At 44.9% G+C, this 15430-nt stretch overlaps 1 protein-coding gene across 1 annotated transcript in view; it reads right to left on the reverse strand.

Moving 5' to 3' along the window:
• The window catches only part of LOC124596436 (juvenile hormone acid O-methyltransferase-like), a 119154-nt gene that overhangs the window by 77821 nt on the left and 25903 nt on the right, over window positions 1-15430 (reverse strand). The window contains exon 2 of the mRNA XM_047135571.1: window positions 2842-3042. Within this exon, the coding sequence (XP_046991527.1) occupies window positions 2842-2994 (153 nt within the window). The 5' untranslated portion in view covers window positions 2995-3042. The remainder of the gene's footprint in view (window positions 1-2841; window positions 3043-15430) is intronic.

Raw genomic sequence — 15430 nt, forward strand, 5'->3', positions numbered from 1 at the left:
ATATTGTTGCACTATCGGTCGGAGGACGGCACTGACGTATCGTACAGCCGTTACAGTGCCTTCCATGCCCACTAGCGGCGTACGTCGGCCCCACATAACGCCACCCCAAAACAGCAGGAATATCCTCCCTGCTGCACTTGCTGGGCAGTGTGTCTAAGGCGTTCAGCCTGACCGGTTTGCCTCCGAACACGTCTCCGACGATTGTCTGGTTGAAGGCGTGTGCGACAATCATTGGTCAAGAGAACGTGATGCCAATTCTGAACGGTCCATTCGGCATGTTGTTGGGCCCATATGTACCGCGCTGCATGGTGTCGTGGTTGCAAAGATGGACCTCTCCATGGACGTCGGGAGTGAAGACGCGCATCATGCAGCCTATTGCGCACGGTTTGAGTCGTAATACGACGACCTGTGGCTTCTCGTAAAGCATTATTCAACATGGTGGTGTTGCTGTCAGGGTTCCTCTGAGCCATAATCCGTAGACAGCGGTCATCCACTGCAGTAGTAGCCCTTGGGCTGGCTGAGCGAGGCATGTCATCGACAGTTCCTGTCTCTTTGTATCTCCTCCACGTCCGAGCAACATCGCTTTGGTTCACTCTGAGACGCCTTATTGAGAGCCCTTCCTGGCACAAAATAACAATTTGGACGCGATCGAACCGCGGTATTGACCTCCTAGGCATGGTTGAACTACAGACAACACGTTCCGTGTACCCCCTTCCTGATGGGATGCCTCTAAGTGATCTGCTGTCGGACCCCCTCCATCTAATAGGCGCTGCTCATGCATAGTTGTTTACTTCTTTGGGGCTGGTTTAGTGACATCTCTGATCAGTCAAAGGGACCGTGTCTGTGATACAATATTCATAGTTAACGTCTATCTTCAGAAGTTCTGGGAAGTCGGGTGATGTAATACTTTTTTTGATGTGTGTAGTCTACTAACAATTTTGAAGTCACCGAAGATAAGCCATTTGTGTTCCTCATACTAGATATTTGTTAACAGTATCTTCATGCTGCCATACGTCCCTTTCATTTGAACCGAAAAGGCGACTGGTATAAACTCATACACGTACCCATTCTGCAGTAACGCATCTTTCAGGCTCCTCGTTGATGACTCTAGAAAAAGTCTCCACGGAGTAGGATCATGTTCAGTGGCACAGAAGTGGATTAATTCGTTTATGTTATTGCATTAAACCAAGGACTCGTTCTGTGAGAATGAAGGATCTAATTCTCTCTCTATGCCCGTGAGTAATGTATTCTTAGTTCCAGAAGATTCTTACTTTCTGACCGGGACCCAAGTACTTGCACAGATTCCTTACCCAAACTCAAATCTCGTACCGGATCATTAAGTTTACTCTGAGAGAACAGTTGTGGAATAAAATAACATTCAGTCTGGTAGACATCACTATAGTCTTCGGTAATGGCATCAAGTTCATTTTCATCATCATCTTCTGCCACGTTATCTTAAACAGCTGTTGGAAGAGGAGCAATCAGATCTTCTCCAGGCGCAACTGCCCTAATGGCTGAATAATGCTTGGATATGTAATTTGTTTCTTATTTTTCGAACTGCATCCCTGAACGTTAGCCGTCCGAAGTGGGCGTGCGGTTCTAGGCGCTGCAGTCTGGAACTGCGAGACAGCTACGGTCGGAGGTTCTAATCCTGCCTCGGGCATGGATGTGTGTGATGTCCTTAGGTTAGTTAGGTTTAAGTAGTTCTAAGTTCTAGGCGACTGATGACCTCAGAAGTTAAGTCGCATAGTGCTCAGAGCCATTTTTGAACCTGAACGTTAAAGAAACACAAGTAATACTGATTAAGGAGAGTTTTAGACTTCCTCCGCGCCACTGAAATCGTAAATGGAATGCATGGTTTTTCTTTTCCTTTCGTCTGCTATCTTAACCTCTGAACACAATAGCGGCAAATTGTCTTTAGCGCCCATCCCTTGTCCTGGTCATTAAGTTTCATTTTAGAATAAGCATGATTAAGTGTTCTTCACGAAACCTGTTATAACCTTTCTCTGCTTAGGCAATGTATAATTTCCACAAATGCAACGCAAAACGTTTGGATTGTTCATATATTTGTGTGTTGACATTGTAGTCACCACAAACAATAGGCGAACTGTTTTATTAATACTGTCTTAAATATACAAAATAATTGCAGCATAGCGCCGGTAATGCAACCCTGTGAGATAAACAACACTTGCAAGGTCACACAACAACAACTATTATCAACAGGGGTGCGTATACTTAGCCATATTGAGAAATTTTCCTCTAACAATACGCATACCTATTACAAGAGAAATATATCTTTGCGTCAAAACTTTACGTGATAGGCAGAAACTGAAAAAGAGATTTCGAATCAGCCTAAAAAATTCAAGATAGCATCAGGTATTTGTTTTCAGAAATCTGATGCCACGCAGACTAGTATTATACGTTCCAAAATTTGTGAATCAGTGGCTCAGTAATGTAAATAGTGAGAACAGAGGTGGGCTCGAACGGGATGATGGAAGCCATTAAGGAAAAAGTGACAGACTGCTGAGTCAAAGGCCTCAGGCTCGATTTTCCGATCAGTCTAAGGATATTTATTCGGCACGTATCACTTCTATCAGCTCTGACAATGTTTGATGACTGGCTAGTTGCATCGTGGTTCGGAGTCCACGTTGACTGTAGGTCCTTTTATAACTAGCTGCGTAACTCTGTTCAGAGGTCGGAAGAAGGCAAGGGAATACAACCTCCAGATACGCCTAGTAAACCACTGTGCTGTCCAAGTCCACTTTCGGATTGATCAAAGAAAATGTCAGAGATCTTCACTCGATTGTCTGACTGTATGGCAATGTCACGGGAACGAAGTACCTTCTTAGTGACGTCGCCGGGTCCGCAGCCGACGTCGAGCACCGGCAGTGGGTCCTCGGGCCAACTAAGGATGGACCACAGCTCGGCAATCTGGGCTTCTGCCACCGCCGTGTACGCCGCGCCGTCGCGACTGAACAGTTTTGGCTTGTCCATTTCGCTAGGATGTCTGCGACTCTCTGTCCTACGGCAGAATGTTAATACCTGAAAAAGAAATTATCCCACTTTAAACAGTTCTACCTGAATAATGCGGAAAAATTAATCGAAGGATAGGAAAGAGTTTGACATCTCGCGACATCGAGATTAGTGTGGATGGGACGTTGGTACAGACTGGACAGCAATTGGGAAGGAATTCGGTTGGAGCCTTTTTCTGAGATTTGTTTGGTCGTTTTCCTGAAGTTATCTAGAGAAACCAAAGAAAATCTACATCAGGGTAGCCAAATGGAGATTGAAATTTAGCTCACCCCCGAAACGAGTCCAGTACCTTGACGACTTCGCCACATGTGCCATTTATACTGCGCTTGCAGTCCATACTCCATCAGGCACATATCACGATATCTAAAACTAGGGTTTACTTTCAATATAAGGTCGATAACTTCGCTATAGCCCAAGCTCAGTTGAGAAAGGAGGGAGCGGCTGTGAGCAGTGAAACTTGGTTAAAAATACTTGGCTCACCTGGCAGGGGTGATAGTACCTCATGAGGGCCCCTCGTCACGGTAACCCTGAAGACCTCAACGGCACTGAAGGCGGAGATGAATACTATCGGTGGGGCAGAACTGCCGGAAGAGGCAACCCTGCAACCCAAGGTCCACGTCGAAGGGGGTGCTCAGCTGGCGAATTGGGTGGGCTGGTACTGGTCAGCAGCGGGACCAGTACTGACTTGATGAACAGAGCAAATGATGCTTTACGTGGATCAAGATCGAAGACTCAAGGGCGAAACCAATCATAACCCGGTTCTTCGGCCGTGATACTGCGATGTGGAAAGGAAATGGAGAGACAACCTCGTTATCATATTTCCTGAACGTCGGAAGACGGCGAATAATGATGGCAGTTATTGGAGTAAAAAATTTTGAAGGTAAACTGCTACGGGTGGAGAGTACTTCAGGCGGTGTCATCAAAAGAGACGACCACGTCAACTTCATGAATGTAACTCCATCTTCTGGTGGAGTATGGGACTACGGCTGTTCAATGTTAAATAAAAACAATACCAATCGCCGTTATATAAGTTTATTTCTAGGCAGCCAGTTTCGACGTTACACTACATCATCTTCAGGCCAAAACTGTGGAGGATATAACACAGCAATAATTACATACTGAAATACAGAGCATATTGACTAAAAGAATAAAGTGTTGCATATTACTTTACGTAATGAGAATTATACAGTGAACGTTATATCAGAGCAATAAATCACATTGAAATACAGAGCGTATTGCTTAAAAGCTGCAAATGTTACATTTAAATTTACCTAATTAAAAGAACTTAGTCTTAATAGAACTCCATAATACATTGTAATGTACACTATCAGATTTCATTAGTTATTCATACATAATGTAAAATCTTCAGTATCGTCATAGAAGTATTAATAAAACAGAACTGTTATAGTAACGTAACCATCAGTCCAGCATATCTATTGTCTTCAAAACGTATGACTATACGTGGCAGACGCTTCGTTGTCAAAAGGTAAAAGACGGGTAAGAGGAACCGATAAATCATAAGTAAAACAGTACCATGATCATATGTCAGATGAAATAAAAAAGGTGGGGGGGGGGGGGGGGGGGGGGGGGGGGGTTGGGTTCGCTATAAGGACTGGGACTCTTTAAAGTAAGTATATACATAGGACGAACCAACAAAAGGCACTGCAACTATTGAACCGTTACAGTTGTACTCAATGGTTGTAGATAATATTCTACAATGGAGGAACCACGGGAATACTCGACGATGACGACAGTAAGAGGTAAAAATCAAAATACGCAAGGTAAAAAGTATCCTTCCGTCTATGCAAGAGATAGGCCTTAGATACCACAACCTAAATTAGATATTACGTACGTTAAACTTCTTTAACTTTCTTATAACTTTTTTAAAACACCTTCACCAACAAATTTGTACCATTATATTGCTGGAGAGTATCTATGGAATGAAGAAATCAACAGTAGTCCCATTACAGGAAGTTGCGCAGATACCATTATTAGACTATACCACTATGGATATTAAGTATCCAATAGTGCTCAACCAAACCAGGATACTGACTGCTACGTCGCAGCTATGACAGGTAAGAGACGGGTATAAGGAGCGACAAACCATATGTAGAACAGTATCATGATCATATACAGGTGAAGTAAAAAGGGGGTGAGATCCTTGCGTCCACGTTAGGCATAGGTCTTAGATACCACACCGTAAAATAGGTATTACGTACGTTAACTTTCTACAAACTTTTTGAACCACCTTTTCCAACAAATTCGTACCACTATATTACTGGGGAGTGTCTATGGAATGCAGAAATCAAAATTAGTCCCATTACAGGAAGTCGCGCAAATACCATTATTAGACTACATCACTATGGATATTAAGTATCCATTAGTGCTCAACCAAACCAGGACGATGACTGTGCAAAACAAGAGGTGATCTGAAGCTGATCCACAAAATGAGTCAAATGCGAATCCACATTTGGTCCAAATTAGCAAAAAACAGAATAATATATATTGCAACGTATCATATCTGAATATCTCACTACTTAATCATGTAATCGCAGAATCCTGCTGCATATCGACGTTAATGATATGGGCCTGTAATTAAGTGGATTACTCCTACTACCTTTCCTGAATATTGGTGTGACCTGTGCAACTTTCCAGTCTTTGGGTACGGATCTTTCGTCAAGTGAACTGCTGTATATTCACAATAAATGCAAGCTAAGTAAGGAGTTAATGCCGTAGAGCACTCTCTGTAAAACCGAATTGGGATTGCATCCGGACCTGGTGGTTTATTTGCTCTAAAAATCTTTCAGTTGTTTCTCTACGCCAGGGATTTTTATTACAATGTCGTTCATATGGGAGTACTTTGGGTTTAATTACGTAGTTGGTCTGTCTGTTTGGTTTTACTGTTCCCCACTGGTGTTTGTAACTGTCATATCTATACAACTTTATTGGGCATTTAAATGTGTAGTGGTGATTATTTATTCTGTTTGTACAGATATAACAGTTACAAACATCATTGCGGTACAGTAAAACCAAACAGACAGACCAACTACGCAATTAAACCCAAAGTACTCATATCCTAATGGTATAACTGTACAGAACATGTGATGTAAACCGACTACTATTTGTTACGTCGGGCCTACATGAACCCATCTTGAACACAAAGACACAAATCGATCCGAAAGGAGTCTACTCACCTGCTCCAATCCAGTAACGTTCGTGTTACAAATATAACAGTGCCTTTAACTGGTCTCGTAATAGCTATGCTGAAGAGAGTGGTCAATATGGGTAATGAAGTGACGAAATATAACACACATTAGATCCATGACCTTCAAAACATACTCACAAGAGCATAAGTGCTCGTTGGACAAGAGTCAGCAACTGTCACTCCATGACAAAGATGACGTCACAACTTTTTCCATATCCTTGAAAGATCCTACGGCGACGAGTCGATATATCGCAGTTCGGTTACTGGTGCAGGAAGGACTAGGTCACTAGGATATTATAAGACGATGGACACAAACATGACAAGGAAACTGATGGGTAGCGACAAGTAATAACTAGTGCCTACCTACACTACACCTCAGTTATAACATCGTCAACCCCTAAAAAATGGATCAAATGGCTCTGAGCACTATGGGACGTAACATCTAAGGTCATCAGTCCCCTAGAACTTAGAACTACTTAAACCTGACTAACCTAAGGACATCACACACATCCATGTCCGAGGCAGGATTCGAACCTGCGACCGTAGCGGTCGCGCGGTTCCAGACTGAAGCGCCTAGAACCGCTCGGCCACAGCGGCCGGCTCGTCAACCTCTAAAATACGTCGTAAAGACACCAGGGAATTCGCGAGGTATAAACTTACGAAAATTTTACGGGACAACTCTTCACCAGTATTAACACTTCTGTATAACAAAGTTAGTCAGAATAAATGTACATTACATAAAACATATGGGTAATGGGTAAAATTACAAGAAGTCACTAAAGGTTTCCAAGAACCGTTTATTTTCAAAAATTACCTGCTCATTTAACAGGCTATCAGGTTTACTATGTAAATGGATAAATATCTCCATCTCTTCTAGTAGGTCCATCGTTCCCCCTTTATCTACAGGGTGTAAAATCTCTAAACTGTCAGCAATGCTTCAAATGTGATGCTTATTGGTTTTAAGGTGTTCTTTGAAGGTGGAACGTTTAATTGTATGTAGGGATGTGTGCTCTCGGAACCGTTCCTTAAAATGATCTACCCGTCTGGCCAATATAAAAAGCATTAAAATCGTTACATCTAGTTTTATAAAGGGTCGTTGACCCTTACGGATTATGCATTCATGCCCGTTGTGTGAGCCCCTTAATGGGTGCTTCCTCGGCCAATTGTATGTTTCATAATCCGTTTTTTTTTTCGAAAATACGTAAGGTGGCTGAGTTAGTTGGGACACCTTGTATATCGTATGTCAGTAGGAATTATCGTTGTGAGCAGTGGGCAAACACAACAGTCTGGTGCATTAAGAATTCAGAGAAAATAACGAGCGTTGCACTCGGCATCTCGTATGGTCAAAGATTTGTTGTATAACGAGTACTGCGTCGCGGCTCGATCCAGAACGGGGGCGCTAATTTCAATACCGAGTGTCCCTCCTGAGAGTCACCACGTGCATTTTCTCTCGCGTTTCGGTCGGTACCTCCAATTTCGTTCTAGCGCCGTATAGCTGGATGATGATATTTGGTTTGTGGGGCACTCAACTGCGCTGTTATCAGCGTCGATGCAGGTTACCAGTCCCCACACAGTCCAGTTTCGCCACTTTCACGAATGATGATGAAATGATGAGGACAAAAACACCCAGTCCCTGCGAGAAGAAAATCCACGACCCGGTCGGGAAATCAAACCCAGGACGCCGTGATCTAGAGGCAGCAACGCTATCCAATGTTTGTATAGCTGGAGTCGCCCCAAACAAACTCCGTTCATCATATCTTTCAGGCGACACCCATTCGAAACGGCAGTTTCAAATTAGTTCAAATGTCACTGAGCACTATGGGACTTAACATCTGAGGTCATCAGTCCCCTAGAACTTAGAACTACTTAAACCTAACTAACCTAAGGACATCACACACATCCATGCCCGAGGCCAGACCGTAGCGGTCGCGCGGTTGCAGACTGAAGCGCCAAGAACCGCTCGGCCACAGCGGCCGGCTTCAAATTATTCTATTACGATATTTTCTTTATCGATATATACTAAAAGGGACAGGAAAACGCGCTACTATGCCGCCAGCCAGAACGATCAGAGGCACTGTCCTTCGGTGAAGTTCATTTTTACAGGTTGCTTCACGTTATTCATCGCCTCTAGTAGTCCGCAGCTCGTGGTCTAGTGGCTAGCGCTGCTGCCTCTGGATCATGGGATCCCGGCTTCGATTCTCGGACGGGTTGGGGATTTTCTCTGCTCAGATACTGGGTGTTTGTGTTGTCCTCGTCATTTCGTCATCATCATTCGTAACAGTGACTAGACTGAAGTGTGAAAAAAATTGCACTGTGAAAAAATTGGGACTTCGTACGGGCGCTGATGACCGCGCAGTTAAAAAATTGTAAATTTATGGTAAGATCTTATTTGACCAATCTGCTTACGTCATCGGTCCCTGAGCTAAAACACTACTTAATCTAACTTAAACTAACTTACGCTGTGGTAACACCCATGCCCTTGGGAGGACTCGAGTCTCCGGCGGGGGCAGCCGCGCGGACCGCGCAATACGCCTAAGGCCGCGCGGCCCGTGTACTTGAGCCCCCCCACAAACAAAACATCATCACCGCCTCTAGTATCTTTTGTCTCCTAGTACGAGCCTGCGTCTCTACTACATGACCTACTCTAAGTACGTATTCGGTTTTGTCGCTCTCGCTGTGAGGTTCGAGCCCTAAGTGCCTCTCGCGTTACGTTAAGGCCCCCGTAAGGCAAACCTTGTTTGTCAATAGCTATTCTCTGTTCATGGTTTTGACAAACAAGAGTGTAGACTTACCAACAAATACTGTCAAATTTAACCCCACTTCTGAAGTAGCAGTCGCGCTGTGCGTATTGTGTCGTTAAGTTTTGTGTCACAATGGTACTGGCCACCGATTTAGAAAAAGGATTTCTTGCGTCTTCTTTTGCACTGTGTATAAATACACTACTGCCATTAAAATTGCTACACCACAAAGATGACGTGCTACACAGGTCAAATTAAACCGAGAGGAAGAAGATGCTCTGATATGCAAATGATCAGCTATTCAGAGCATTCACACAAGGTTGGCGCCGGTGGCGACACCTACAACGTGCTGACATGAGGAAAGTTTCCAACCGATTTCTCATACACAAACAGCAGTTGACCGGCGTTGCGTTGTCTAGTGAAACGTTGTTGTGATGCCTCGTGTAAGGAACAGAAATGCGTACCATCACGTTTCCGACTTTGATAAAGGTCGGATTGTAGCACTACGCAATTGCGGTTTATCGTATCGCGACATTGCTGCTCGCGTTGGTCGAGATCCAATGACTGTTAGCAGAATATGGAATCGGTGGGTTAAGGAGGGTGATACGGAACGCCCTGCTGGATCCCAACGGCCTCGTATCACTAGCAGTCGAGATGACAGGCATCTTATCCGCATGGCTGTAACGTATCGTGCAGCTACGTCTCGACACCTGAGTCAACAGATGGGGACGTTTGCAAGACAACAACCATCTGCACGAACAGTTCGACGATGTTCGTAGCAGCATGGACCATCAGCTCGGAGACCATGGCTGCGGTTACCCTTGACGCTGCATCACAGACAGGATTGTGTACTCAACGACGAACCTGGGTGCACGAGTGGCAAAATGTCATTTTTTCGGATGAATCCAGGTTCTGTTTACAGCATCATGATGGTCACATCCGTGTTTGGCGACATCGCGGTGTACGCACATTGGAAGCGTGTATTCGTCATCGTCATACTGGCGTATCACCCGGCGTGAAGGTATGGGGTGCCATTGGTTACACGTCTCGGTCACCTCTTGTTCGCATTGACCCGTGGCTCTACCCTTCATTCGATCCCTGGGAAACCCTACATTTCAGCTGGATAATGCACGACCGCATGTTGCAGGTCCTGTACGGGCCTTTCTGGATACAGGAAATGTTCAACTGCTGTCCTGGCCAGCACATTCTCCAGATCTCTCACCAATTGAAAACGTCTGGTAAATGGTGGCAGAGCAACTGGCTCCTCACAATACGCCAGTCACTACTCTTGATGAACTGTGGTATCGTGTTGAAGCTGTATTGGCAGCTGTACCTGTGCACGCCATCCAAGCTCTGTTTGACTCAATGCCCAGGCGTATGAAGGCCGTTATTACGGCCAGAGGTGGTTGTTCTGGGTACTGGTTTCTGAGGATCTATGCATCCAAATTGCGTGAAAATGTAATCACATGTCAGTTGTAGTATATTTGTCCGATGAATACCCGCTTCTCATCTGAATTTCTTCTTGGTGTAGAAATTTTAATGGCCACTAGAAGAAGACTTCGGTTTGGGGAATTACAGTATGGATTGGTGACTTTGTTCTGTGTACAATTTTGTTTCTCTTTACACCCGTTACGCGACTAGGTTTGTGTTTTCCTGTCAGATAAGTCACACTTCGTAGCAATTAACGCGTCGTGCCGATGGGTACTTGCAAATTAAAGTGACTGAAGGGCTGAAAAATTATTTCACAAATTATCAACAATGTCTTAAATTTTACTGCCGAAAACTTCTCGGGATTTCAGCAGAGCGGCAGCTCGCCTTGAAGCGGAGTTTTAACGAATCTGTTACTCGTCATTATGAGGTAAAGACGACGACTGGGTGAAAGTTGAAAACCCGATTCATGACGAAGGTACCTTTCCTCTGATAGGATTTCATCTGACATATCTCCCGACAATTCACCTTGATTCAGGCGGAAGCAGAAAAAGGTGCGCTGTGGGCGAGGACCGGCGCGCTGCAGCAACTGTAATGTTCTGAAAAAAATGGTTCAAATGGCTCTGAGCACTATGGGACTTAACATCTGATGTCATCAGTCCCCTAGAACTTAGAACTACTTAAACCTAACTAATCTAAGGACATCATAAACATCCATGCCCGAGGCAGGATGAAAAACTGCGACCGTAGCGGTCATGCGGTTCCAGACTGAAGCGCCTAGAACCACTCGGTCACATCGGCCGGCCTAATGCTCTGACGCGTCCACAAAAATATTAAAACTACGCAGACTGGCATTCTGATTATCTGAACGCGAGAAACTTCCCTTTCAGAGCCCTGAAATCCAGGCAGATTTCAGTGTGAGGTGCACCAGTTCGCGGATGTGGCCACACCAATTTGACTCACAGGCGCTATTGTGCGTGCTGCAATTGTCAAAGTTCAGACGGCCGACTCAGGACGAATAAGTCCACTCACATGACACATGATATGTCTGAGATGATACCCAGTTCCACTGTCGGTTCAGTTGGAAATTGCCACTGGCTCTTATTCCATAACAAGTTACAGACCAAAAGTCTCACCCACTAGGGAAAGACCTGAAGTTCTCCACCAGGGGAGCATCAGAAGTCTAAGAAGGCAAAGAATCACAAGCGCTTTCAACCAAGCCTCGGTACAGGAGCTGCATAATGCGACTGGTTCGTGAAGACAAGGGAGATCGTGGGAAATTTGTCAGGTTTCTCAACAGTTCTTTTAGAAACTCTTTTAGGAACAATTTGATGTATGACCTTGTGTGTAACATCGGAAGTTCACTGAGGCTTTTGGTGGATGATGTTATAGTATATCGAGAGGTTGTAACAATGGAAAATTGTACTGAAATGCAGGAGGATCTGCAACGAATTGACGCATGGTGCAGGGAATGACAATTGAATCTCAATGTAGACAAGTGTAATGTGCTGCGAATACATAGAAAGAAAGATCCTTCATCATTTAGCTGCAATATAGCAGATCAGCAACTGAAAGCAGTGAAACATCCCCTTAGAAAAATTTATAAGTGACAGTGTTGCAAAACCTCTTACGTTATTTGATTTTCCAACAGCTGAGCAAAACTGAACTTACTCAGACATTTCTCTCTTTACTCATTCTGATCAACACTAAACTGACACTCAATATACACTCCTGGAAATGGAAAAAAGAACACATTGACACCGGTGTGTCAGACCCACCATACTTGCTCCGGACACTGCGAGAGGGCTGTACAAGCAATGATCACACGCACGGCACAGCGGACACACCAGGAACCGCGGTGTTGGCCGTCGAATGGCGCTAGCTGCGCAGCATTTGTGCACCGCCGCCGTCAGTGTCAGCCAGTTTGCCGTGGCATACGGAGCTCCATCGCAGTCTTTAACACTGGTAGCATGCCGCGACAGCGTGGACGTGAACCGTATGTGCAGTTGACGGACTTTGAGCGAGGGCGTATAGTGGGCATGCGGGAGGCCGGGTGGACGTACCGCCGAATTGCTCAACACGTGGGGCGTGAGGTCTCCACAGTACATCGATGTTGTCGCCAGTGGTCGGCGGAAGGTGCACGTGCCCGTCGACCTGGGACCGGACCGCAGCGACGCACGGATGCACGCCAAGACCGTAGGATCCTACGCAGTGCCGAAGGGGACCGCACCGCCACTTCCCAGCAAATTAGGGACACTGTTGCTCCTGGGGTATCGGAGAGGACCATTTGCAACCGTCTCCATGAAGCTGGGCTACGGTCCCGCACACCGTTAGGCCGTCTTCCGCTCACGCCCCAACATCGTGCAGCCCGCATCCAGTGGTGTCGCGACAGGCGTGAATGGAGGGACGAATGGAGACGTGTCGTCTTCAGCGATGAGAGTCGCTTCTGCCTTGGTGCCAATGATGGTCGTATGCGTGTTTGGCGCCGTGTAGGTGAGCGCCACAATCAGGACTGCATACGACCGAGGCACACAGGGCCTACACCCGGCATCATGGTGTGGGGAGCGATCTCCTACACTGGCCGTACACCACTGGTGATCGTCGAGGGGACACTGAATAGTGCACGGTACATCCAAACCGTCATCGAACCCATCGTTCTACCATTCCTAGACCGGCAAGGGAACTTGCTGTTCCAACAGGACAATGCACGTCCTCATGTATCCCGTGCCACCCAACGTGCTCTAGAAGGTGTAAGTCAACTACCCTGGCCAGCAAGATCTCCGGATCTGTCCCCCATTGAGCATGTTTGGGACTGGATGAAGCGTCGTCTCACGCGGTCTGCACGTCCAGCACGAACGCTGGTCCAACTGAGGCGCCAGGTGGAAATGGCATGGCAAGCCGTTCCACAGGACTACATCCAGCATCTCTACGATCGTCTCCATGGGAGAATAGCAGCCTGCATTGCTGCGAAAGGTGGATATACACTGTACTAGTGCCGACATTGTGCATGCTCTGTTGCCTGTGTCTATGTGCCTGTGGTTCTGTCAGTGTGATCATGTGATGTATCTGACCCCAGGAATGTGTCAATGAAGTTTCCCCTTCCTGGGACAATGAATTCACGGTGTTCTTATTTCAATTTCCAGGAGTGTATTTTTTTCTAGCGCAATGCAATCTGACTTTCAATAATCCCTAAAAAAGAATGGCCCTGTCTAACAACAACCTATACCTTTCATGAATCACTTACCTCACAAAAATCTTCGTTTCTCGAACTCCTGCAATACACCAAGCGCCAATACTGCCAGCTAAATAAAAGATTCTAACTACTGATGGCACTAACCGCTGATGGTCATAGTTAGCAAATGAAAGATTTTGATGGAGAACAAACAATGTATTTACCTTAATACTGTTCAAAAGTCATAATATATATATATATATATATATATATATATATATATATATATATATCAGTTCATGACATCCAGTCTTACAAATTTCCATTTCCTGACGGACACACGAGCAGATCGCCCGCTCTCAAAACTCTGCCATCTCTCTCCCCACATCCACCACCGCTGGCGGCTTAACTCCAACTGCACGGCGCTATGCGCTGTTCACATCCAACTGCCCAACACTACAATAGCGAATATTTCAACAATGCCAACCAGCCAGAGACTGCACACAGCACAGTCAGTGATTTTCATACAGATCACTACGTGGCGATACCAACATAAAATCTGAACAGCCTACTTACAGCAGTTAATTCCATAAATTAACTGGGAGTAGGCATTAGGAGCGATTTAAAATGAAATGACCATATAAAATTAATCGTCGGTAAAGCAGATGGAAGACTGAGATTCATTGGAAGAATCTTAAGGAAATGCAGTCCTAAAACAAAGGAAATAGGTTACAGTACACTTGTTCGCCCACTGCTTGAATACTGCTCACCGGTGTGAGTACCGTACCAGATAGAACTGATAGAAGAGATAGAGACGATCCAACGAAGAGCAGCGCGCTTCGTTACAGGATCATTTAGAAATCGCGAAAGCGTTACGGAGATGATAGATAACTCCAGTGGAAGACTCTGCAAGAGAGACGTTCAGTAGCTCGGTACGGGCTTTTGATGAAGTTACGACAACATATCTTCACCGAGGAGTCAAGCAGTATATTGCTCCCTCCTAGTATATCTCGCGAATCAGAGAGATTAGAGCCCACGCAGAACGATGCCGACAATCTTTCTTTCCACGAATAATACGAGACTGGAATAGAAGGGCGAACCGACAGAGGTACTCAAGGCACTCTCAGCCACACACCGTCAGGTAGCTTGCGGAGTAAGGATGTAGATGTAGCTTTTGGTCTCACACTTTTTTCTGAACTGTATTTTGTGTTGCAAGCGAAATAAAGTATGTTAATTATTTAGGTAAAGCATAGGTAAGCATATCTCGAAATAAAAACGAAGTAGAATTTTGATTTTTTTCTAGATGTTCTTTATGCTATTATGTTTAAAGTAGACCTTAAATAATATGTTGTTGTCACAAATTATGGATCAAAAAAATTTTAATAATGAGTGTGAAAAATTTCAGTCTTTAACTCATAGTTTTTCTTTAAAAAAGCCATCAACTTTGAAATTTATGTCACGCCATTAGTCTGCTCATTAGTTAAGCATGTTTTAAGACAAAATACAAAATTTCAGTCCTCTTTCTCCAATGGTTTTTAACCACTGTGTAAAAGAACATCAAAAAAGTAAACTTCCGAACAATTCAAGTGAAAGTTAAAGCTTGTTTCTCTGTCCTCCCTTCATAACACTAACATGTCTCAGGTTCCTATTCATCTTGTTTTTGGTGTTTTTTCCTCTTCTCGCCCTCCCCCCCCCCCCCCTCCCCCCTCCCCCGCCCCTCCCCTTTTCTTGTTCAGACTTCTTATTCTTGCTTCTTTCGTGGCTTCCTTCACTGATCGGGAGAATGAGGACAGGCAAAAGTTAGAAGAGATTCGTGCTGCTGTAAAAAGAGCCACCGTCATACCCTAGCAAAAG

Source organism: Schistocerca americana, chromosome 2, assembly GCF_021461395.2.
Source record: "Schistocerca americana isolate TAMUIC-IGC-003095 chromosome 2, iqSchAmer2.1, whole genome shotgun sequence".
Classification (NCBI taxonomy): domain Eukaryota; kingdom Metazoa; phylum Arthropoda; class Insecta; order Orthoptera; family Acrididae; genus Schistocerca; species Schistocerca americana.